Raw genomic sequence first — 27141 nt, 5'->3', positions numbered from 1 at the left:
CCAGAACGAGCGCTCCCATCTTATAACTTGCTTCTGAGCATGCACGGATTTTTCACGTCATTAAAGCCCACACATGGCCATTTTTTACAAACCCGAAAAGCGACAATGTTAAAAACGTCGTTGAAAAAATAGAGCACGTTCGCATTTTTTTTGCCCGTTTTTCAGAACCGAAAAATGCTCTGAAGCCCACACACAATCGTTTTTAATGACATTAAAAAAAATACGTAATTTTTTATAACCCGAAAAATGATCTGTGTACGCGGCATCAGAGTAACACTTTAAGAATAAAAATAGTTTGAATAAGTGTCAGTTAACATGTGTCTAAACAAGCATTGATATTGATGTCTTTAATTTTCTTTAGTCCAACTAAATGTATACATTAAAAAAAACCTCATACGCAACAAAATTAATTTTCAGAAGATTTATTTTAGGGCAAACAAATTTCTGTCAAGGTTTAGAAGGAATGACGAAGGCATCTGAAGGACCCAATTCTGGGGCTTGTGGCTCCCCAGTCGCTGTATCTCCTGTACTCTCCAGGTCTCAAGTAATACTGACGTCCTCTGTAGTTGGGCTCCTCATAGAACATCCAGTAGCCATCTTGGACTTGAGCAGATTGGATGTCATTAAAGCGGAATCTTTCGTAGACATGAGGACAATCCTCATTGAACTCCATCATCTGACCTTTGAAGTCTTCTCTCTCATAGACCCTGATTTTGAAGGACCCTTGATGCTAACAAAACAAATGAAAACAAAATGGGATATTATTAAAAAATAATGACCAATGTCCATTCATGTATCATTGACCTAAATATTTAAATGGGGCCAAAGCCGTATTCGTTTGTTGAATAAAATAGGGTAGGGTCATTCCCATATCCAATGGCTACCCATGATCCCCAAAGGAAGGCTCTCCAACCACCTCCAGTGCCACTCTTTGATGAACATTACAATTCTCTTCCAAGAAATTGACATTCTATTTATTTTAACCGCTTAAGGACCACTGCATGTATATGTACGTCCACAGAATGGCACGTACAGGCATATGGGCGTACATGTACGTCCTTGCCTTTCCGCGGGTCGAGGGTCCGATCGGGACCCCCCCGGTACATGCGGCGGTCGGTAACCCGCGGGTCGCGATCCGGGACGAGGGCGTGGCTATTCGTTTATAGCCGCCCCCTCGCGATCGCTTCCCAGAGCTGAAGAACGGGGAGAGCCGTATGTAAACACGGCTTCCCCGTGCTTCACTGTGGTGGCGCATCGATCGAGTGATCCCTTTTATAGGGAGACTCGATCGATGACGTCAGACCTACAGCCACACCCCCCTACAGTTGTAAACACACACTAGGTGAAACATAACTCCTTCAGCGCCCCCTGTGGTTAACTCCCAAACTGCAACTGTCATTTTCACAATAAACAATGCAATTTAAATGCATTTTTTGCTGTGAAAATGACAATGGTCCCAAAAATGTGTCAAAATTGCCTGAAGTGTCCGCCATAATGTCGCAGTCACAAAAAAAATTGCTGATCGCCACCATTAATAGTAAAAAAATAAAAATTATAAAAATGCAATAAAACTATCCCCTATTTTGTAAACGCTATAAATTTTGCGCAAACCAATCGATAAACGCTTATTGCGATTTTTTTACCAAAAATATGTAGAAGAATACGTATCGGCCTAAACTGAGGAAAAAAAATGTTTATATATGTTTTTGGGGGATATTTATTATAGCAAAAAGTAAAAAATATTGTTTTTTTTTTAAATTGTCGCTCTATTTTTGTTTATAGCGCAAAAAATAAAAATCGCAGAGGTAATCAAATACCATCAAAAGAAAGCTCTATTTGTGGGAAGAAAAGGACGCAAATTTTGTATGGGAGTCACGTCGCATGACCGCGCAATTGTCTGTTAAAGTGACGCAGTGCCGAATTGTAAAAACGCCTTTGGGCATTTAGCAGCATATTGGTCCGGGGATTAAGTGGTTAAAGGAAATCACTAAGGGAACAATAACTACAGAAGCTCAGCTCATGGCAAAGAGTATTGCAATGGAGGTCACACAGCAGTCAACAGCCCAGTTGGATTAAACCCTCTCCTACAACTCAAAATATGAAAACAAATTTCTTATGTACGTTGTACTAAAAAAGTAGGTTTATGGCTAGGGTACATTGTTTTTTTTTTTAGCATTTAGTTGAATAACATCTAAATCCAAGAAGAAAAATGTATTATGTTGTAGGTTACCAGTTCGGACAAGGTAGCTGCATTTGTTTTTGTTTTTTTTGTTTTTTTTGGTATTTTTTTGGCTTTTTCATTATTTTTCCCAAGCTACACATTTTATGTCCTAGGGTGACAATGGTTACTCACTCTACTGTATCTATGGAGAACTAGCGTTGTTGTCCTAGGTTGCTCATCTGATTTGAACTCTAGAATACCTCTTCCTTCCCTTACATCAACAACATTGGAAAAGGTTTTCTGTAAGTTCACAGACGCGAACTGGGAAGGTTAACAGTAGTTAAGATTTTGGTTGAGTGCACAGTAGGTAACAAGGACATTTCATTTGTTGGTGGGGTTTAAGGGTACCTTTCCTTGCTTGCATAAATAAGTACTTAGCCTGAATAAGTACAACAAATGTAACCACTAGTGTTGAGCAGAATACGCCATATTCGATTTTGCGATATATCACGAATATATAGCCGAATATTCGAGAAATATTCGCTAAATTCGAATATTCGTGATATTTTATCGAAATGAAATGTTTGCGAAATTTCGCTATTGCGAATGCGAAAATAATTGCGAAATTTCGACAACTGCGGTAGGAGCACTCTGATTGGCTCAGAATATTCGTGATATTTTATCGAAATTTCGCAAAATGCGAATGCGATATTTATTGCGGAATTTCGACAACTGCGGTAGGAGCCCTCTGATTGGCTCAGAATATTCGTGATATTTTATCGAAATTTCGCAAAATGCGAATGCGATATTTATTGCGGAATTTCGACAACTGCAGTAGGAGCCCTCTGATTGGCTCAGAATATTTGTGATATTTTATCGAAATTTCGCAAAATGCGAATGCGATATTTATTGCGGAATTTCGACAACTGAGGTAGAAGCCCTCTGATTGGCTCAGAATATTCGTGATATTTTATCGAAATTTCGCAAAATGCGAATGCGATATTTATTGCGGAATTTCGACAACTGTGGTAGGAGAACTCTGATTGGCTCTGATGCAAAAGAAGGGCGGAGAAAATAATCGCGCAATATTCCTATTGCCGAATATTCGCATTGCAAATATTCGGCAATATAAAATGATCGCTTCAGCTACTCGGCCCAAGGTCTCTCATCATACCAGCAATGCTTTTAGACGTCGATGGAGATCTCTAGGATGTGATCTGTTCTAAAAATAAAATTGAAAAAATCCGAATATTCGGAATAGCGAATATTGACCGCGAAATTCGAGATATTCGCGAATACTCGAATATGCCATATTCGAGCCGAATATTCGCAATACGAATATTCGTGAGCAACACTAGTAACCACCACATATAAGGATTGGTAATCTGCAATATAAAGGAAAATTTATATGAAATACTTACCGTAATTTTCCTTTCCTGATGGACTCCATGGCAGCCTACGTGTGGGTTAATCCCGCCTCTCATACCTCATAGGACCCTACTCCCATAAAGCTTTGCTTCTCCCAATAGACTGTGTTCCGTAATATAGCCTACTCCAGCAAAGGGGAGGGAACTCCGGCTGCCATGGAGTCCATCAGGAAAGGAAAATTACGGTAAGTATTTCATATAAATTTTCCTTTTTCCTGACAGACTCCATGGCAGCCTACGTGTGGGAAATGACTAGCCAAACACACCCGGGTGGGCAATTGCTGGTTAACAAAAAGGTTTAATTGACATTGTCAACAGATAAAACATGCAAACCAAAATTAACCGACGATAAAGAAGCCGGTTCTACGCAATAGTGCGTCACAAAAGTATTTAAAGACGACCAGGAAGCTGCTTTGCAGATGACTTCCGGAGAAACATGTCGGGCAGCCGCCCATGATGTCGAGATGCTCCGAGTGGAGTGAGCAGTTACCGCTTCAGGAGGAACCAACCCTTTTGCTTTATAAGCCCTGTGAATTGCTTGGACGATCCATGTTGAAATGGTTCTGTAAGAAAAGACACGAACAAATGATCCGTTTTGCGGAAGGGTGCTGTAGCTTCCAAATATTGTTTTAGGACTTTCCCAACATCCAGAGGATGAACAATAGAGTCCCCAGAGGAACGAAAAGTGGGGAGAACAATTTCTTGGTTTTCGTGAAAAACTGATGTTACCTTGGGCTTGGACCCCAGCATCGGGACCAACACAACACGGTCTGGAAAGAAAGTGAGAAATGGTTCTTTGAATCCTAGGGAACCAATTTCAGAGACTCTTTTGGCAGATGTTATGGCAACAAGAAAGACAACCTTGAGGGAAAGATCTTTAATAGATAGATGAACCAGATTTTGTTCTTCTGAGAAAAAGTCCAAAACCAATGGGAGGTCCCATTTGGAGAACCTTGGTCTTCTTAGAGGTCTCAGCCTCATAGCTCCTTTGAAGAACTGTCTGACAAGGACGTGTTTAGCCCAGGATATTCCTGTGAAGGCAGATATCGCTGACACTTGAACTCTCAGGGAACTGACTGACAATGGTAGATCTAGCCCTGTCTGGAGAAACCCCAAAACATCTTGAACTCTGGGATCCTTAGGTGAACCGTTCATGGAGGAGGTGTAAACCGAAAATTTAGACCATATTCTTTGATAGATCCTGTTGGTACTTGGTCTCCTAGCACTTAGTAAGGTAGATAATGCTTGACTTGGACAACCTAGTTCTTCCAACCTTTCCCTCTCAAGAACCAGACCATTAGATGTAGATGGTCCGGGCAAGGGTGAGGGGTCGCTCCCTGCAACAGGAGATCTGGTCTGATCGGGAGTGGAACTGGATCCCGGAAGCTCAGCTGGCATAACAATGGAAACCAGGGCCTGTTGGGCCAGTAAGGAATTATTGCCACTACCTCGACTTCCTCCCACCTGAGTCTCGATAGGAACCGGAGAACGACCGGGACTGGAGGGAAGGCATAGGCTCTGTGGAACATCCACTGGTCTGTTAGGGCATCCACCCCGAACGCCTGGGGACAGCGACTTCTCGTAAAGAATTTCTCCAGTTTGAAGTTGCATGGGGATGCAAACAGGTCTACTTCCGGCACAAACCCTAGTGATAGGATCCAGCTGAATACTTCGCTGTGGAGAGACCACTCGTTGTTGTTGAGTGTCGTCCTCGATAGGAAATCTGCTTGTAGATTCTGATCCCCGGGGAGAAAAACTGCTGTCAGATCTGTCAGATATGTCTGAGCCCAGGACATGATCGGCTCTATCTCCTTCAGTAGAGAAAGACTGCGAGTGCCTCCCTGTCTCTTTATGTATGACACCGCTGTCGTATTGTCCATCCTTAGGAGGACTGACGACCCCTTGGTTAGATGAGAAAAGGCTTGAAGGGCACAGAAGGCTGCACGGAGTTCCAGGACATTGGAAACCACCTCCCGAGGTGACCAGTCCCACTTCCCTTGAGCTACTTCCTCTAGGCAAAGAGCACCCCAGCCTTTGCTGCTGGCGTCGGATGTAATTGTGACCCAAGAGACAGGGGCTATTGAAAGACAGTTGAGGAGATTCTCTCGTAGAAGCCACCAGAAAAGACTTTTCCGCATTGACCAGGTTATCCGAACCAAATGATCTCGGGAGCTTGGATCCCATTGTTGAAGAAAACCCTTCTGGAAGGGACGCATTCTCCACTGTGCCCACCTTACCATGGGAATTGTGGACACCATGGTGCCTATTATCTTGAGGCAAAGTGAGGCTTTGAGAAAAGGAGAGTCCAGTGCTAGACGAATCCTGTCCCGAACTATTGGGATTTTTTCCAAGGGTAAGGAAATGGTGCTCTGGACCGTGTCGAATTGGGCACCGAGGAAAACAAGAGACTGTGTGGGATCTAGATGACTTTTCTCTTTGTTCAGAAGCCAACCAAACTCAGTTAGAGTAAGGATGACTTGGGCTCGGGGGGCGTGACCGGATGCATGAGGGAGTGAGAGCGAGAGTGGTGGAAGTATGAGAGTGTGAGAGCCTCCGCACCTCCCCGTTCCCGTGTGAGAACCACTGCATCTAATAATGGACCTTTGTCCCTGGAGGTCACCATCTTAAAAAACTGCCTTCTACCTCCCGCCTTGGACTGTCTTTGACTGACCGGAGTTGAAGGAGGAATATTGTGGCTGCTGGGTGCCGGGCAGCGAGCGGGTCCCCTGGCTGCTTCCTGGCTGTGCGCCCGTGGATCTGCTCGGTCGGAGCTGTATCGCACTGTGCAGGAGAGAAGTGTGGGACTGGAGTTTCCCCGACGCCGCTCCCGAGATATCGCGAGACTACGGGATCTCGCGAGGGGGGTTTTTGCTGACACGCTGGTCGGAGCTGGAGAGACGGACTGGAGAGCCGGAGGGAGGCGACGGGCCCCATCAGTGGTACAACCGGAGGGGATAGAGGAGACCACAGAGGACCGGGACACTGTTTACGGAGGTACCGGTAAGGAGACTGCTCCAATATGCAGGTATAGCCATTTAAGGCTCCCTGGTGGCTGCTCTATTCCCTGGTATTAAGACTTTGTTGAATCCCTGTGCTACCTCTTCCTATTTCCAATAGACTGGTATCTGTAGAGGAACGAGGATAGTGGATCTGGTTACCTTTCAAGGAGGGGGGAGAGAAAAGGGAGGAGCGGACTTAAATATTCTATGAGAATCTATAAAAATCAACTGATTTTGCTATTTGCATAGAGTGATGGTTAGTGTATATGGGGCATATGCTACATCACAAGAACTATAACTTCCATAACCTGCAGGCTACTTTACCCCAAAGGGGGATTGCGCTCCCATATAGACTATCATAGACTGTTAGGATAGGGGGGTCCCTGACAGTACTGACAGGACTGAGGTGCTGCTAGGAGATTTACCCCCCCCTTTTTTTTTTCTCTCCATTACTGGTGAGACGTTTTGCTTTGTGTTTTTTTTTGTCCCCATGTTCACCATGACCAATAAACGTGGGCCTGAGGATCAGCAACACTCAGAGGGAGCCCCTACCACACGGTCCGCTAAGGGAAAGGAAAAGGGTAGCCAGGCTGCAGCAGCTAAGCTGGAGCGCTTTTTTCACCCCTCTCAGCCTGTATCCCAATCGCCTATAAAAGGAGGCCTATCGCCATCAGCTACACACACCAAGGGTCCTGTAGGATCATCGGCTGTTAGGAAAAGCCAGGGGTCGGGGGTCCTTAAATCAACTAACCCCACAAACTCAACTGCGACTAAGGCCCAGACTGCTAAAGGACCTGGGGGGGAGGTACACGGAACTGCATTGGCTGCGCCTGCGATATCAGATCTTACCACCCTACCCAGTCCTGAACCAGTAGATGAGCCCACATTGAAGGATGTTCTGCGGGCTGTCAATGATTGTAAGGAATTCATGGTAGGCTTAGACAACCAGCTAAAGAGCCTGAGGGACGATCTTGCTTCAATTCATCAAGACATGCGCAAGACTGTCGAACGAGTCACTACCCTGGAAGAACGAGTTAGTACGGTAGAGGACACCCTATATCCGTTTGAGAAGGAACTCGGGGAACTACAGGAGAAAACAAACCAACAAGCAGCCAAACTAGATGAAATCGAGAACAGACTTCGAAGAAATAACGTTCGAGTGATTGGTCTTCCGGAACGGAGTGAGGGGCCCAACACTATATTCTTCATAGAGGGCTGGCTCAGGGAAATTTTTGGCCCTGACACTTTCTCGCCCTTTTTTTCCATTGAGAGGGCCCATCGAGTTCCTTTCAAACCCCCGCAGGAAGGAGGGCGCCCTAGATCACTACTTTTTAAGCTCTTCTACTATGGCGATAAAGTCACTCTTCTACAAAAAGCCAGGGAAAGGGGAGATATTATGTACAACGGAGTAAGAATTTCATTTTACCCCGACTTCTCTCCAGACCTACAAAAACGCAGAGCGGAATTTACGCAAATAAAGCGCACCCTACAGCAACATAAGGTGGTCTACGCCTTACAGTACCCGGCCGGTTTACGGGTCACAGCCTTGGGCCGAACCTTTTTTTTCAACTCACCGGCAGAGGTGGTACAATGGCTGGAGGCAAACAGCAAGGATCTCTAGACATCAATACAACATAACTATATGTCTTCCCCTTTTTTTTGAAGGGACATTTTCCTTTTTTTTTTTTTTTAAGGTAGTAGCTATGCTACCAAAATAATTTCCCCCTTTTTTATTTTTTTTTTTTTTTTTTTTTCTTTCTCTCTCACAACTTGATTGCCTGCACAAGGGGAAAAAAAGAAAAAAAAACACTATAAGATTAACAACACTATAAAGACTCACTATTTTGTGGGGGGGGGGGGGTGTTTCCTTTTTTTTTTTTTTTTTTTTGTTGTTTTTTATTTCCCCCCTTTTTTTTTTCTTTTTTTTCACAATTTGATCGATTACACAAGGAGAATAACATTACAGAATAATAACACTATAATGACTCACTATTCGGGGGGGGGGTTTGGGGTTTTTTTTTTTTTTTTTTAGAAGTGGAGGGGGGAGGGGGAGGTTTTTGAAGGCAATGAAAATATATATTATATTGAAATCCTTTTCTTTTGGGGGGGGGGGGGGTAATAAGAGGAAGAGAATTTTTTTTTTTTTTTTTTTTTTAGGGAGGGTGTGATACGTACTTATTGTCACTCACTGTTACTTATATAGTCACACAACGTTCATACGTTCATACGCAAATTGCTAATGATCCTAAACTGTTTAAGTCTTTAAGTCTGTATATTTACAGACAATTAGCTGAAAAATTTTTTTTTTTTTTTTTTTTTTTATATATAGTTCGATTGGGTATACAAGGAAACTTGCACTATAAGATTAATGACACTAAATATTCCACTTTGAGGTTTTCTCTTCTTGCTTTAGGGAGAGGGAGAGGGGGTAGGTGGTGGGGGAGGGGAGAAGGAGGGGGACCCTTCATTTTCTATAAGGGGATGGGGGGTATTTGGGGTATAGAGGGTGTTGCTTTGAATTGATTGACACTTTATTGACATTTTTTTAGTTGTATTATGCTTATTCATATATTATTAGAGGTTCCAGTCTGCCTGAGCCACCACATACACGGATAATTGGTTTACCCAACTAACTGGGGGGTGGGGGTGTACTATGTTCACTTTTATTACGCTAATGATTCCAATTATGTAGGTTGGGTAAATTGGACTAATTGGAACAACTGTGGTGTCCCTCTTCTCCTTCCTCCTTTCTTTATTTCCCCCCCCCCTTTTTTTTTTTTTTCTCCTTTTTTTTGGGGGAGGGGGGGGAAGGCAGATATTCTCTTTTTTGGCCCTGAGAGATGGAGGCTCGGAATTTGAATTTGACTGGGGGATGGGGGGGGGGAGATGAGAGGCTCTCGCTCCTCTGCTGAGGGAGAGAGGTGAATAAGTGTGAGAATGGGAGGATGGTCGCGGTTAGGTGAGGGTGGTGAGGTCACAGGTGAAGCCCTATGGGGAAGCCCAGGTGGGCAGGGGGGAGGGGGGATTGGGGAGGGGGGAGGTTGGGAGGGGGGAGTGGAAAAGTGGGAGGGAACTTTGGGGGAAAGAGGTATCTTGGTCATCATAGAGGAGAGGAGAGGTCTTGGTTTTGATAAGTGGCAGAGAGATGGGGAAGGGGAGAGAGAAGGGGATGAGAAAAAATTGGTTGCTCTATGCTATGTTATCCTATTTTATGTCATTGCTACTTTATTTGGTCCATGGCTTTGAGGATTAAATCTTGGAACATACGAGGGCTAGGGGACCCCACTAAGAAAGCACTGGTGCTGGCTTCAATGGAGGGAAGAGGGCCAGGGATACTCTGCTTACAGGAGACACACCTGACCAAGGACACGATGACCCAGCTGGGTCTACGAAAATTCCCGTTTCGCTACCATTCTGTACACTCCTCATATTCGAGAGGAGTGAGCATAATGGTGGGGAAAGGTGTGCCATTTACATGTGAGAGAAGTTCGATAGATGAGCAGGGGCGGTATGTATTCCTGGCCTGCTCTATTGAAAATAAACAGTATATTATAGCCAATATTTATATCCCCCCCCCATTTAAGTTTGATGTCTTACAGAAATTAGTGGAATTTATGTTGGACAAAACTGACATTCCCTTAATAGCAGTGGGTGACTATAATGAAGTGCTAGACAGAGCCTATGATAGATTCCCCTCGACATACGATCCAAATATGGAACAAGGGAGCCGACTGGCCCATTTTCTGGATGAGATGGGATTAAAGGACATTTGGCGTACTCGACATCCTTGTATCCGACAGTATTCTTGTCTATCTAGCTCCCATGCTACTTTGTCCAGAATCGACATGGCCTTGGGAAACGAGTTGGCTCTGGGCATGGTTGAGAAGATAGAATATGGGCCAAGGGGAATCTCAGACCACTCACCATTGGACTTAGTGATTAGGAGGAGTAAGAACACCTCTCTAAGAGAGTGGAAAATTAGTCCATACTGGCTTGAGCTGTTGGGAGACTCACAGGAGCTGTTAAATAGCTTGAAAGAATATGTCGAAATAAACACAGGCTCGGCAAAGCCTGGAGTGGTCTGGGATTCGCTGAAGGCTTACTTGAGGGGTTTGCTGATCCAGAGAGTGGCAAGAGTACAGAGAGAGTCTAGGACATGGGAGGAGGATCTTAGAAGTGAAGTGATGCTAGCTGAACAAAGATATATTGAGACCCCGTCCCCAAGCAGGCAAAGAGAGTGGCTCGACAAACAGAAGGTCTATAAAATGGCTACTATGAGAAAGGCAGAGAACCATCGAATATTTCAAAGACAAACCCAATTTGGGGAGGGGGAGAAAGTGGGGCGAGTCTTGTCCTTGCTGACTCGGGCCAACTCCCCCTCTTCAAATATTTTGGCAATTAGGTCCTTAACAGGTGATATTTCTACAGATGGTAGTGAGATAAGACAAATATTCCATGGCTTTTATAAATCTCTCTATAAATCAAGGGGAGGAAACGAAGGAATGGAAACCTTCTTCCAGGGAATTCCAGCTCCAACACTGTCAGATAAAGATAGGGAAAAGTTGGATTCTCCAGTTACATTGGAAGAACTACAGTTGGCAGTAGCGGGGATGTCCAGCCACAAATCACCCGGCCCGGACGGGCTCCCAATAGAGATCTATAGGCGCTTTGGTGAAGCTTTGCTACCAGAATTGCTTCAGACATTGAAAAGTGCTTTTTTGGAAGGGCAGCTTCCCTCCTCCATGATGGAGGCAACGATTGTTGTAATCCATAAAGAGGGAAAGGATAAACTAGACCCGATTTCCTACCGCCCAATATCATTGCTCTGTACAGATGCAAAAATCCTTGCCAAAGTACTGGCAGATCGCTTAAAAGGGTGTATTGAGAGCCTTATCCACTCTGATCAATCAGGATTTATCCCAAACAGGTCAACTAGCAAAAACATCAGAAGAGCCTTCTTAAATATACAGATTCCCATTGACAATGAGGGCCCTAGAGCTCTGTTGGCTTTAGACGCCGCTAAAGCTTTTGATAGCATCGAGTGGCCATACCTATGGAAGGTATTAGAAAGCTTTGGATTTGGCCCAACATTTATTAAGTGGGTCAAACTCCTATACAGCGAACCACGAGCAAAAATTAAAATTAACGGTGAAGTCTCAGATATATTTGAGCTCGAGAGAGGGACGAGACAGGGCTGTCCCCTTTCACCGCTTCTGTTCGCACTTGCTATGGAACCTCTTGCTATCAAAACCAGATTAAATAAAGACATACAAGGGTTTAGAAGAGGTATAGAGGAGGACAAGATATCGCTTTTTGCGGACGACGTCCTGTTTTTTATAGGAAATGTGGATAGTTCGCTGATTACAGTGGTCCAAATGGTTAAGGAGTTTGGAAGATTCTCGGGGCTAAGTGTTAATTGGGATAAGTCGGCCCTACTCCCATTAGATCCGTTGGGGGATCAGACAATTGCCGAAATGCCCCAGCTGAAAATATCAACAAAATTGAAATATTTGGGGGTTTGGATCACTAGTGAAGTTAAGGAGTACACCACCAATAATATACAGTTGTATTCAAAATTATTCAACCCCCACTGAAATTGATTGTTTTGGCCAGTTTGACATTGATTTTGATCATTCAGTCATCCTGCTTACAATTAAATCAAAGAGGCACGTGTAGGTCAGACAAATATAACATAACATTTATAATGAAATAACCACAAATGTCTTTTCTGTGCTCACATCATTATCAGTTTTATTCAACCCCCAAGTGACATTCAATCTTAGTACTTAGTACAACATCCTTTTACAGTTATAACAGCTTTTAAACAAGTGTCTTGCAGCGATCTACGGGTATCTTCGCCCATTCGTCATGGGCAAAAGCCTCCAGTTCAGTCACATTCTTAGGCTTGCGCACTGCAACTGCTTTCTTTAAGTCCCACCAGAGGTTCTCAATCGGATTTAAATCTGGTGACTGCGATGGCCACTCCAAAATGTTCCAGCCTTTAATCTGCAACCATGCTCTAGTGGACTTGGAGGTATGCTTGGGATCATTGTCCTGTTGAAAGGTCCAACGTCTCCCAAGCCTCAGGTTTGTGACGGACTGCATCACATTGTCATCCAATATTTCCTGGTACTGAAGAGAATTCATGGTACCTTGCACACGCTGAAGCTTCCCTGTACCTGCAGAAGCAAAACAGCCCCAAAGCATGATTGACCCCCCGCCATGCTTCACAGTAGGCAAGGTGTTCTTTTCATCATAGGCCTTGTTCTTCCTCCTCCAAACATAGCGTTGATCCATGGGCCCAAACAGTTTCATCAGTCCACAGAACACAATCCCAAAACTTCTGTGGTTTGTCCACATGACTTTTGGCATACTGCAGTCGACTCCCATTAGATCCGTTGGGGGATCAGACAATTGCCGAAATGCCCCAGCTGAAAATATCAACAAAATTGAAATATTTGGGGGTTTGGATCACTAGTGAAGTTAAGGAGTACACCACCAATAATATACAGTTGTATTCAAAATTATTCAACCCCCACTGAAATTGATTGTTTTGGCCAGTTTGACATTGATTTTGATCATTCAGTCATCCTGCTTACAATTAAATCAAAGAGGCACGTGTAGGTCAGACAAATATAACATAACATTTATAATGAAATAACCACAAATGTCTTTTCTGTGCTCACATCATTATCAGTTTTATTCAACCCCCAAGTGACATTCAATCTTAGTACTTAGTACAACATCCTTTTACAGTTATAACAGCTTTTAAACAAGTGTCTTGCAGCGATCTACGGGTATCTTCGCCCATTCGTCATGGGCAAAAGCCTCCAGTTCAGTCACATTCTTAGGCTTGCGCACTGCAACTGCTTTCTTTAAGTCCCACCAGAGGTTCTCAATCGGATTTAAATCTGGTGACTGCGATGGCCACTCCAAAATGTTCCAGCCTTTAATCTGCAACCATGCTCTAGTGGACTTGGAGGTATGCTTGGGATCATTGTCCTGTTGAAAGGTCCAACGTCTCCCAAGCCTCAGGTTTGTGACGGACTGCATCACATTGTCATCCAATATTTCCTGGTACTGAAGAGAATTCATGGTACCTTGCACACGCTGAAGCTTCCCTGTACCTGCAGAAGCAAAACAGCCCCAAAGCATGATTGACCCCCCGCCATGCTTCACAGTAGGCAAGGTGTTCTTTTCATCATAGGCCTTGTTCTTCCTCCTCCAAACATAGCGTTGATCCATGGGCCCAAACAGTTTCATCAGTCCACAGAACACAATCCCAAAACTTCTGTGGTTTGTCCACATGACTTTTGGCATACTGCAGTCGACTCTTCTTATTCTTTGGAGACAGCAAGGGGGTGCGCCTGGGAGTTCTGGCATGGAGGCCTTCATTACGCAGTGTGCGCCGTATTGTCTGAGCAGAAACTTCAGTACCCACATCTGACAAATCTTTTCTCAGTTCCTCAGCAGTCACACTGGAAATTTTCTCCACTCTACGCTTCAGGTAGCGCACAGCAGCCAAAGTCAGCATCTTCTTTCTGCCACGACCAGGTAGCGTTTCAACAGTGCCCTTTGCCTTCAATTTGAGAATGATGCTTCCTGTGGTGTCTTTTGGTATGTTTAACATATTTGCAATCTTCTTATAGCCATTGCCCTTCCTGTGAAGAGTAATCACCTCTTCTCTTGTCTTCCTGGACCATTCTCTTGACTTTACCATGTTTGTAACCACACCAGTAAATGTCTAGAAGGAGCTGAGTATCACAGTAATTTTAAAGCTGCCTAATTAATGCTTATTAGGCTTTATTGCTGCTCCCTGACATCCACAGGTGTTTTCAATACCTGATTGAAAACATTTCAATGAACCTCTGTTCTTCAGAATGGTAGTCTTTAAGGGGTTGAATAATTGTGTAAATGAAGAATTCACAAAATAAACATTTACTACTGTATTACAAAACCAATTGATGTCATTTTAGTTGCATATGGTTCTTTAAGAAGTCCTTGTAGGATTTCATTCTGAATACAATTACAAATGTACACGAAATTCCCTAAAACCCTTTACAGCATTGGGGGGTTGAATAATTTTGAACACAACTGTAGCTCCACTATTGTTGAGACTGAGATTAAAGAAGGATGTCTGGGGCCGCTTCCCCCTCTCTGTAGCTGGGAGATGCAACCTGATAAAAATGATCTGGCTACCCCAGATACTGTACGTTCTCCACAACTCTCCAATTTGGGTGAACCAAATATGGTTCAAACGAATGGAAACATTATTCAGGGAGTTAATGTGGAAGGGAGGCCAGGCCAGAATTAGATTGCAGACTATGCAGCTCCCGGTGAAGGAGGGGGGGATGGCGGTCCCACACCCTAGAACATATTTTTTGGCATCTCAGTTGCAACACATGGTGGGTTGTGGTATTCAAAATCCGGGTAATAACGACTTTAGATTAATCCTATTAATGTCCCCACATAAAATCCTAATAGAAGCCCTGGAGGCAAACTCATTCCATCATCAGTGCCCAACTGTAAAGCTAATCAACAAGGTGTGGCAAACTACTAAAGCTTTGCTGGGATATACTGGTGTAACTGAGTATGCCCCCCTTGGGCACAATGAAAATTTGACAGAACTCAAAGATATCGAAATCCCTAAGATCTGGGAGAATCAGGGGATAACACGGGTATTACACTTGTATGAGGGAAACTTAATTAAAACGTTTTCGAAATTGAGGGGTGAATTCAACATACCAAACAAAACATTCTTTAATTATTTACAAGTCAGGCACGCCCTCCAAACCCAGTTTAAGATCCATCCGATGGTTAGGACCCATACCCCTGCGCTCCTTAAAATGATTCAGACTAACATGACAAAAGGTCAAATCTCTGTACTGTACGGGAAATTGGGGGCTAAAGCCATAAGTCAAACCGGGGTCTCTAAAAGCCGAGAAAGGTGGGAAAGAGACATTGGATTGCTAACCTCTGAGCAGTGGAACCAAATCTTACAGAGAGGAACATTGGTGTCAATTGCCCCTGCACAGAGATTGTCCCATTTATTCGTACTGCATAGGGTCTATCACACCCCTAAAAAAATGTTTGTACTAGGCTGGAATGCAAATGATGAATGCCCCAGATGCAAAGCAACAGGGGATTTTATCCACATGTTCTGGAGATGCCCCAAGCTTTTTAGATATTGGATAGAAGTGATAAATAGGATTAATAAAATCTTTAAGACCTCTTTAGAGCCGGAGGCCAGAACTTGCCTCCTAGGAGACACGGAAGACCATAGAATCCCGGCAGGAGCATTGGAAAGCGTGCTTAGGTGCCTTTTCCAAGCTCGAAAGCTAATAGCACAGAGATGGCAAGCGCATGTTCCTCCAACAGTCGAGAACTGGGTTGAAACCATCAATGCTCTGATTTGGTGCGAGAGGGTGGCCTTTATTAAGCAAGGAAACTACAACAGGTTTAGAAGAGTGTGGGAGCCCTGGCTGACAGAAATGGGAATACCCGTGGAGAGATAGTCTCTATAGGGGGACCACAAACCCTCCCCTTATCCCAGTAGATGATAAAGCCGAACGACAAGGATAAATTAATCCAATAGCGCTCTATCCAATTCTGGATATGCTGGATTCCCTTTCCAGGTCTTCGAGATTAGACCTTTTCTCCCTTCTTGTGTTCCTTCTCTCTCTTTTCGCTCTCTTTCTCAGTCTATTTTTTTTTTTTTTTTTTTCTTTTACCCTCTTATTTTATCCCATGTCAACCAATCAAAAGACAATCTAGACCAAGATATCTGCCTCTATTTTTTTATAACAAATTCATAATATTAATAGGGAGGGTAGGAGGGGGGAGAAGAGAGGGTGGGGATGGGGTAAATTAAGGAATTCAAATAATATTTGCTTGGCTATATGTAGAAATATAATGTAACTGTACCAGACAATGTAAACTATAGTCATGTAAACATATAAATCTGTAGATATGTCTATTCTTTGGAAAACAATAAAGAAAAATTAAGATAAAAAAAAAAAGGATGACTTGGGCCCGATGTGTCAGTAGTTGTTCTTTGCTCTGTGAAAGTAACAGCAGGTCGTCCAAATAATGGTGAAGACGAATGCCTTTTGTCCTGATCAAGGCCACGACGGCCAGTAAGAGCTTTGAAAACACTCGAGGCGATGTTGTAAGCCCGAACGGGAGACAAGTAAATTGGAGATGAGTACTGCCCACTGCAAAGCGAAGGTACTTCTGAAACTCTACCGCTACTGGGACATGAAAGTAGGCGTCTTTCAAGTCGATAGATATCAACCAATCGCCCGGTAGAATCGTCTGGCGTATTGTGAGTAAGGACTCCATCTTGAACTTCTCTTTTTTGATGAAGGTGTTCAGGTGTGTCAGGTCTATCACTGGCCTCCAGGAGTCTTCTTTAGGACCATAAACAGAGGTGAGTACATTCCTTGAAATTTTTCTGCCGTTGGAACGTGTATGGCGGCGCCCTGGGCCAAAAGAGTGTTTGTGTATGTTAGAAGAATTTGTTTTTTCTCTTCTGAGCAGGGTAGATTTGTGGGAATAAATTGGAGTATAGGTGGACTGACAAATGTCCAGGAGTGTCCCGTGGATACTGTCTTGATTGTCCAAAAGTCTTTGATTGAGGCTGCCCAGACATGGCGGAATTGCAGAAGTCGAGCTCCAACTTGATCCGTCTGAGCCGACCCTATATCAAAAGGACTTAGAGGTGTCACGGTTACCAGAAGATGCCCCTTTTGCGGACTTCTGACCAGAGGGCTGGTTTCTTCTCCAGTTCTTCCTGAACTCTCTACCAGGTTTGTACCGACGAGCCTCCCTTGAGCGATCCTGGTCTTGTCTGGGAAAAAACTTTCTTTGATTGAAGGGACGGCGATCCTGGGGAAGGAACCCCGACTTACCCCCTGTGGCACGGGTGATAGCACTATCAAGTTTGTTCCCAAACAGGGAGGACCCCTGAAAGGGAATCCGACACCATGCCTGCTTGGAGGCTGGATCGGCTACCCAAGGACGAAGCCATAGGGCACGTTTAGCTGTGACAGAAGAGAGCATGACCCGTGCCACTAAACGGATAATATCCAGGGAGGCCTCACCCAGAAAGGCAGTCGCCATTCTGAGTTCATGGAGTGGTAGATCTCTGAACACATGATCGGATAGATTTGACAGGGTAGAATCCACTTCATCCGTCCAAGCTTCCATTGCTTTAGATAGGGCTGCGAGGGCCAGAGCTGGTTTGCAGGCCATACCTGCTGTGACGTATATGCGTTTGAGATCTGTATCAATCTTCCTATCCAAACCGTCTTTAAATGAAACAGTGTCTTCCAGGGGAAGAGTAACATGTTTCACTAACCTCATTAATGCGGCGTCAATCAAAGGAGCAGATTCCAAATGTTTAACATCTTCAGATTTGAATGGATACATTTTTGCGACTTTAGAGAGCAATGAATTTTTCCTTTCCGTGGCTGTCCACTCATCAGTAATCATTTCTCCAAGTTCCCCTAGGAGAGGAAAACTGGGACGCTCCTTTTTGAGGTGCTTGAAATATTTTCTCTGTTTGGAAGGCGCTTCAACTGGATCTTCCCACTTTAATGCGGCTTTAACGGCTTTAACTAGATTTGGAACAAGAGAGAAATCAAATCCTGCAGAATTGACAATACTTTCTACTTCACTAGCGGAAGACAGACTTGGTGAACGATTACGCTGAGAAGGACCCGGTAATTCAGAATCATCCTGAATATGGATTGGAGCTGGGACAATTGGAGAAGGAAAGCTACAATTGGGAACAGGTTTGTTCAGAGACTCCTGAACCACTTTTCTGACCAGAGCCTCCACCTGTTGATCATGATTTTCTCTTTCACCAGCAGCACAAGCATAACAGGGATCACAGAAGGATTTGCCTTCTGGAACTTGAGCTCTGCACCCCCAGCAGAATCTCCTATCAGAATGGCTGGAATGACGGTGGGAATGACGGTCAGATGTGGTTTTAGTTTTATCACTGTGATGTTTAGAAGGTGATCTTGGATGTCTAGAACTTGATCTGGAGTGACGATGTTGCGATCTAGAAACAACAGTTTCTTCATGTACTGAGGGCTGTAGATCAGACCTAGAAGGGCTGATGGTAGGGAAATAATTAAAAATTGCACCTAAAACCCAACAGACAGGTAGAGGAAATAAAAATTCCATCCTACCTGCGGCGTGCGGGTTGGCCACTGGGGGGCGGTGACACATCCATAATAGGCAGGGATACACACTGTAATTGATGCATATAGAGAAAACATGACCATAAGGGTGAGGCATTCAAAGAAGGCAACAGTATGGATATAAAACAGAGTGCCAATAGGCACCTACCTTAAACGACAAGCGATGTGCCTGGAAGCAGAAACAGCATGCGTCAGGAGATCCCAACAACATGCTGAGACTGACAGCTTTTTAAAAGCTGCCGCTTCCTGATAATGTCACCGCGCCCCACCGTGTACTCTGTGCGCCTGCGCAGTGTGCGGCGTGACTGAAAGTACCTTGCGCGCATGCGCGAACAGCGGTACTAGCCGTAACTGCGCATGCGCGAACCGGAGGGGGCTCGCACACGCGCAGTAGACTCAGGGGAGAGAGGCTGGAACGCAGGTGCGCTCCAGCCGCCATAACCAGAAAGGGCACTAGCGCAGACAAACAACAAACATAAACAGGCTGCCAATAACAAATGCAGATAATACGATACCAAAAACAATCCGTCCAGTCTGGGAACCATGAGGCTCAGAGATGCACCATCTGGGAAACCGTCTGTGGGGGAAGGCCTCCTGCTAATAGCTGGGACGTTTGGCCACAATACTGCTTGCCTGCCAATGGCTGGTTCAAAAAGCTTTATAAGGCATTGGAGTTTTGAATACTGCCTCTATCCACCCGGCTAATAGCTGGGACTTGTTGGACTCCAGAAACTGAGTTCTCCCATGAGTGCAATGACCAGGACTGGAACTTCGAGAAATCTTCATATTTAAAAAGGTAAGACTACCTAGGTCCTAGGAGGAGGACAAAAAAGGAACACAGTCTATTGGGAGAAGCAAAGCTTTATGGGAGTAGGGTCCTATGAGGTATGAGAGGCGGGATTAACCCACACGTAGGCTGCCATGGAGTCTGTCAGGAAATGTAAATATTTTTGTTTTTGTGTATAGATACAGTTTAACATCAGCTTACATTTTTAGATTTTTCTTTTGTTCTTCCTGCCTGTATATAAATAATGTATTGGATTCTCAGGTACTAAGGTTATCGTATGCTTTCAAATTCCCAAACCGGTGAAGAAGCTTTCCAGTGTCTGACAGTGGGGGGATCGAGAGACTTTGGTACAGCGGGACCAGGTGGGATGGGAAGGGGGTCCAGTGTAAGGTCACCTTACAGATTTTCTGTAAAGGTCAACTTACACTTTAAAATCTGGTTTCAATGGGGAAGGATTTGTCCAATCAAGGTCCCAAGGCATTGTTCCCCTCCAATGTAAAGCTGGCCAGACCTGGATAGAAGCTCAGCAAGGACTGGCCAAATTTTGATCCATGTGTGGCCACACCAACTGACTTTTGCTCAACATCCCTGTTTGATAAAAGCCACTCGATAAATGCAGCAGGCAATAGGCTGCAGTGCTGATCTGTGTATTCTAACGGTGGGGTAGTCTGCCCACTTTCAGAATACGATGACACAGCAGGAGGATTCCCCAACCCACCTTGAATGTGGTGTGGATGGGAGAGTTGGCTCAGTTTTTTCGTTCAACTTTCTGATTGATGGAAAAAAAATTGCCCCTGTATGGGCAGCTTAACTTTCACTTTACTTTCAATAGATTTTTATTGTTCATTGCAGAAGATAAACATAACATAATATCGGCACAACATAAAACAAGAGCCGGTTTACACTGGGGCGACCTGGGATCCGACTTCAAGTCGCGCGGTCAAGAAAATGAATGGAAGTGAATGGGAGCCGTCTTAGGCCGCGTACACACGGTCATTCCAAACCAATGAGAATGGTCCAACGGGCCATTTCCATCGGTTCACCGCTGAAGTGGCCTGATGGTATGATGTGCGTACACACCATCGTTCCAAAAACCGATCGGGTCAGAACGCGGTGACGTCAAACACACGACGTGCTGAATAAAACGAAGTTCAATGCTTCCAAGCATGCGTCAACTTGATTATGAGCATGCGCGGGTTTTGAAACGATGCTTTCTGTACTAACCATCGGTTTGGACCGATCGGGCAGCGGTCCATCGGTTCGATTTTGAAGCATGTTTTAAAATTTTGGACCAAAGGAAAACAGACCGATGGGCTATACACACGGTCGGTTTGGACCGATGAAACTGAACCTAGGTCCATTCTCATCGGTTTTGTCCGACCGTGTGTACGCGGCCTTAATGTACACTACTGAAGTCGCTCTGACTTCAGAAAAGGTTCCTGTACTACTTCAATCTGACTTCTAGGCAACTTGTAGGCAACTTGTACCCATTCATTTCAATGGAAGTCGCCTCAGAAGTCGGATCACTGTCTTAACTAAAGCAACAATACAGGAAGATAACAAACATTTCTCAGGCAAACCCCTTCCTTCCCCCCTCCCTCCCACAGAGCCGATTGTTATTTGATTGGCCACTGGAAAGCCTCCTGTCCTGGAGGCGACTTGAAGTTGCCTTGTACTGTCCTGGAGGCAACTTGAAGTTGCCTTGTAAGTTGCCTGATGATTCATACTCAAGTCGTGTCCAAGTTGCCTCGCAAAGTCGTGCTAGAAGTCGTGTTGCCCCTGTTTGAATGGGCTCCTAATATCGTAAATGGGTTGGGATGTAACACAAAGTATCAGCAACAAGGCCCTATCAGGTGTTTCAGGGCTTAATGAGAGAAAATTGAGTCATTACCCCTGGCTTGTCAGTATTAAGCATTTGACATGCGGGATAAGGGAACAGTTGGTCGAGGGGGCCATACCTGACACAGGCACCCCTAATGGGATCATCCTGTGCCCTGGCAAGGCCTCCCCCTAGCCAACACCTACCTACCCCAAAGCCTTCTAGCAAACAAATAGGCAGAGCGGAAGTTGGCTTCGGTGCGCCTCCAACTCATTATTATGAAGGCTACTAGACCTTCAGTGTTGCCGATTAACTATGATTCGAGCCACTTATGACATCCCCCCAAATAGTAAAAAACTAACATGGGTGATAAATGTAGAGGGGAAGAGAAAGAAAAAGGGGGGGGGAGAAGAGAAGGATAGAAAAAAGAGCGCGTGCCTGACGTTAGCTTGAGGATTAAGGGAGGTCGGGGTGAACCGCAGCCATAAAGGAGATTCCCCCGAAAAGCAGCCCAAGGTTCCCACACTGTTTCAAATTAACTTTCACTTTAATGCATCATGAATCACCCCATTTCCAAACGTTCCTTTAATCCCCCTTTTCACAACCAGAATGTGTTGTGGACCGACGTGTGTCCTACAAGAAAGCTAACACTTGGTTACTATTACGTTATGCACTATGGACATGCTCGTTGCATTTTGCCTTCTGGCAAAAAAAAACTGTATTGGCCATAAACCAATACTACTTCATTGTGTCTTAATACCTGAGGGCTCAGACGGCAAGACTTAATGGAGTCATTGTAGCCCATCCATTGCTGGAAGTCAGGATACTCTCCTCTATGGAGGAAGTACTGGTGTCCTCTGTAGTTGGGGAGCTCATACAGGATCCAGTTCCCACTTTCCACACGGATGGAGTTGCAGCGTCTGAAGTATGAGGACAGGTCGGGGCATTCAGCGCTACACTCGTAAGAGCGACCCTGGAAGTTCTTGTCCTCGTAGAAGATGATCTATGAAATGGAAATAATACAATTTGTTTTTATACATAGTATAATAAAATGCATGCACAGTTAAAGCTATGCTAAATGGAAACACATAAACAATATTGGTATAATGTTCAGCGATAAACCATATTATGAAAAAGATTAAAATTTAACATTTTAATGAAAAGGCATGCATCTGCATTGCTGATACATGAATGTGCAACCATGTTAATGGTAAGAGGATTGAAAATTCTGGGGGATGAACCCCTAAAAATTAGTCTCTAAAAAAGTCTCTAAACAGAGGCTGTAAAGGGAGCGAGGCTGCTTCAGACGTGGGCCGGGGAACCCGATCACTCTGAACAAAAGGAAAGCAAAAGTGGGAGACTGAAGCGCCAAGCCAACCCTTTAAACAGCTTAAGAATTTAATCAGTATATAGGTATAAAACAACACTAAAAACTTGCGTAAAAAATGTTGGAGCACTTGCCGAGTGCTAGAGCGGGTGGGAGATTCCACGTGCAGTGTCACAGGAGCACAAGAAGGCCCCTGGAAAGTCTCTATTGAGGGATCCACGAGCACCTTGATAAGCCTCGATAAGCCTCGATAAGCCTCATGGAGACGTCGGCTATGTGTCTCTGGGTGGGAGTGGTCCAGGACTGTCAAACTGGGGAGCCACCCACACGCTGTGTGGCCAATCAGAGCGCATTTTGAAGGCAAGGCCTCGCCTTCTTCATAGTAGCTGATGAAGAAGGCGAGGCGTGCCTTCAAAACGGACCGACCGTTCGCGCGAACATTTAGAACCCCATTGACGTCTATGGGACTCGAACGTTCGAATTCAAAAGTGCTCATTTTAAAGCCCAATATGCAAGTTATTGTCGTAAAACGTCTTTGAGAACCCGGGTCTTGCCCCAGGGAACATGTATCAATGGAAAAAAGTTTTAAAAACAGTATTTTTTTTTCAGGAGCAGTGATTTTAATGATGCTTAAATTAAAAAAAAAAAAAAAAAAAAATGAAAAATTCCTACATATATGTATATCCATGAAAGTAGCATTGCCACTTAAATGATGATGAGGTTATTTGCAAATCAATAGGTTCACATTGAAAATGTAAAAATGCTGAACAAACAACCAATGATTTGGAAACATACTTAGCATTAAGCATAATACTAAAATAAAATACTAAGGGCCAGATCCATAAAAACGGGCGCATATTTAGGCGGGCGTAGTGCATCTCATATGCGCTACGCCGCCGTAAAATAAGAGTGGCTCCTAGGGTATCCGCAAAGAACTTGCTCCCATATGCGGGCCGGCGTAACGTAAATCTGCAGGCGTAAGCCCGCGTAATTCAAAGCAGGCTTGGAGTGGGCGTGTTGTATGGTAATCTGGTATGACCCCACGTAAATGACGTTTTTTTTTATAACGGCGCATGCGCCGTCCGTGGGGGTATCCCAGTGCGCATGCTCGAAATCACGTCGCAAATAGTCAATGCTTTCGACGTGAACGTAATTTACGCAAAGCCCTATTCGCGAACGTTTTACGCAAACGACGGAAAATTCGACGCTGTCCCGACATCCATCCCTAACATGGCGTACGCCTCATAGAGGCAGGGGTAACGTTACGCCGAAAAAAAGCCTTACGTAAACGACATAAAAAAATGCGCCGGGCGGACGTACGTTTGAGAATCGGCGTATCTAGCTAATTTGCATACTCTACGCGGAAATCAACGGAAGCGCCACCTAGCGGCCAGCGTAAATATGCACCTAAAATCCGACGGCGTACTAAGATGTACGTCAGTCGGATCTTGTTTTGTGGATACAAAACAAAGATACGACGGGGCATCGTAGAACTTAGGCGGCGTATCAATAGATACGCCGCCGTAAGTTCTTTGTGGATCTGGCCCTAAGTATAAATAGCAATATAAACGATATAAAAAATATATAATATATTTAAAAAAAAAATTAAATGAACTATAAAAATAATATATGCTAAAGCAGTATAAAATAGTAAAGCACTAAAATACTAATTAACTATGAGCTACACTAACGTAACTTTCTTTTTCTTTTTGAAGTGTAACAAAACCTCAACATCTACCTGGTATTAAAAGTTTAGTAAAAAAAAAAAAAAAATTCTTGTTAACCACATGAGACCCGCGCTATTGACAAAAGACGTCAACAGCGCGGCTCTCAGGTGCCAAGTGAACATCTTTGGACGTCATTTAAAGTGCATTACCCGCGCGAGCCTCTGGGGGGCACCCAACGGGTAAACACTGTCCCGGCGCATCGCTGGGAAGCCGATGCGTGTACCTGGCGGCCGCGATGTCCGCCGGGTACACGCGATCGTCGGGAACACAGCAGGGACGTGGAGCTCGGTGTGTAAACACAGAGCTCCACGTGCTGTCAGAGGAGAGGAGACCGATCTGTGTCTCTTGTACATAGGGACACAGCATCGGTCACCTCCCCCAGTCACCCCCTCCCCCCACACAGTTAGAACACACCCAGGGAATACATTTAACCCCTTCCTCACCCCCTAGTGTTAATCCCTTCCCTGCCAGTCACATTTATACAGTAATTAGTGCATTTTTATAGCACTGATCGCTGTATAAATGTGAATGGTCCCAAATTTGTGTCAAAAGTGTCCGATACGTCCGTCGCAATATCGCAGTCCCAATAAAAATCGCAGATCGCCGCCATTACTAGTAAAAAAAAAAATAATACAAAAAAATCATAATTCTGTCCCCTATTTTGTAGGCGCTATAACTTTTGCGCAAACCAGTCGCTTATTGCGATTTTTTTTTTTTTTTTTTACAAAAATACGTCGAAAAATACGTATCGGCCTTAACTGAGAAAAAAAATAGTTTTTTTTAAAAAAAAATTGGGATATTTATTATAGCAACAAGTAAAAAATATATATATATTTTTTTTAAATTGTCGCTTTTTCTTTGTTTATAGCGCAAAAAATAAAAACCGCAGAGGTGATCAAATACCACCAAAATAAAGCTCTATTTGTGGGGGAAAAAGGATGTCAATTTTGTTTGGGAGCCACGTCGCACGACCGCGCAAATGTCAGTTAAAGCGACGCAGTGCCGGAAGCTGAAATTTCGCCTGGGCACGAAGGGGGTTTATGTGCCCAGTAAGCAAGTGGTTAATGCAATTTTCATATATTTTTTTCTTACCTTTCCCATTTTGCTCGGTTTGTCAGTGGTCTCACTTGCTTGATCTGCGCTGATTCTGGGCTGGGGGGAAATGGCCTTTATATACCCTTCACAGATCCTCACGTGTTAACGTTTAGACCAGTAATCAGGATGAATAGCTGTTTTCTCCTTTATTATATTGAGGATTGTTCAGTGTTTCTGTGTGACTATTGTGTGTGCCTTTTTATTTTTTTTGCTATCATCAGCACCCAAACTGCATTACCTAGGCCGTCTAACTGGAACAAATCCTTTTCTGACAGCAGACAGTCATGTGAATGGGCTGAATTCTCTCTATAGGTGTGCTTTATGTAGGTAGTTACAGTCTGTATCCAAATGTCAGTAACTGTAAAAAACACACAAAAAAATAAATAAAATCTTTTATGATTTAGTGAGACAAAAGAGACTGCTGAAGGTACAAGTTTAGGTGTTCAACTGAAACAACTCTATTTCTTTTATTAACCACTTAAGCCAAGGACCATTTCGCTGGCCAAAGACCAGAGCACTTTTTGCGATTCGGCGCCGCGTCGCTTTAACTGACAATTGCGCGGTCGCGCGACGTGGCTCCCAAACAAAACTGACGTCCTTTTTTCCCCACAAATAGAGCTTTCTTTTGGTGGTATTTGATCCCCTCTGCGGATTTAGGGCCAGATTCACAGAAAAAGTACGCCGGAGTATCTGCTAAAACTCCGGCGTACTTTCAAATTTGCCGCGTCGTATCTTTATTTGTAATTCGCAAACAAAGATACGACGGCATTTGGCTAAGATCCGACAGGCGTACGGCTTCGTACGCCTTTGGATCTTAGGATGCAATACTTTGGCGGCCGCTGGGTGATCGCGTCGTTTTCCGCATTGGGTATGCTAATTAGTTGTTTACGGCGATCCACGAAGGTACGCGCGTTTGTCGCATTCTCTTACGTCGTCGCTAGTCGGCTTTTCGCGTCGCAAAGTTACGGCTGCTATTTAGGTGGTGTAACAATAGACAGCCCATGTTAAATTATGGCCGTCGTTCCCGCGTCGAATTTCAATTTTTTTTTTTTGCGTAAGTCGTCCGGGAATACGAAAGTACGTAACGCACGTCGCCGTTCAAAACATTACGTCGGGGCGACGTCATTTCGCGCAAAGCACGGCGGGAAATGTCAAAACTGAGCATGCACAGTACGTCCGGCGCGGGAACGCGCCTAATTTAAATGGTCCCCGCCCCATTTGAATTAGGCGGGCTTGGGCCGGACGGCTTTACGCTACGCCGCCGCAAGTTTACAGGCAAGTGCTTTGTGAACCAAGCACTTACGCTGAAAACTTGCGGCGGAGTTACGTAAAGGACATACGTTACGCCGCCACAATTCTATATGAATCTGGCCCTTCATTTTTTGCGCTATAAATAAAAAAAGATCGTCAATTTTGAAAAAAATGCAATACTTTTTACTTTTTGCTATAATAAATATCCCCCAAAAATATATAAAAAAGCTTTTTTTTCCCCCCTCAGTTTAGGCCGATACGTATTCTTCTACATATTTTTGGTAAAAAAAAATCACAATACGCATATATTGATTGGTCTATGCAAAAGTTATAGGCCCA

At 44.2% G+C, this 27141-nt stretch overlaps 1 protein-coding gene across 1 annotated transcript; it reads right to left on the bottom strand.

The window, feature by feature from the left end:
- Positions 1–408: 408 nt before the first annotated feature.
- LOC120924622 (gamma-crystallin-3-like) lies at positions 409–25657 on the bottom strand. The gene is made up of 3 exons (XM_040335617.1): positions 25549–25657; positions 22163–22405; positions 409–730 (listed from the first exon to the last, which is right to left on the bottom strand). The coding sequence occupies exons 1-3, from the start codon at positions 25555–25557 to the stop codon at positions 455–457; spliced, it is 528 nt and encodes a 175-aa protein (XP_040191551.1). The 5' UTR covers positions 25558–25657; the 3' UTR covers positions 409–454.
- Positions 25658–27141: the final 1484 nt, after the last annotated feature.

This window comes from Rana temporaria, chromosome 1 (genome assembly GCF_905171775.1).
Source record: "Rana temporaria chromosome 1, aRanTem1.1, whole genome shotgun sequence".
NCBI lineage: Eukaryota > Metazoa > Chordata > Amphibia > Anura > Ranidae > Rana > Rana temporaria.
The sequence above is the reverse complement of the archived record's forward strand: the minus strand, read 5'-3'. Positions and strand labels throughout refer to the sequence as shown.

Bases quoted from the DNA above. Each gene is read 5' to 3' on its own strand.
- LOC120924622 (XM_040335617.1), bottom strand. The intron at 731-22,162 runs GTATTAAGACAC...TTGTTTTGTTAG, and splicing joins CTTGCCGTCTGAGCCCTCAG to CATCAAGGGTCCTTCAAAAT.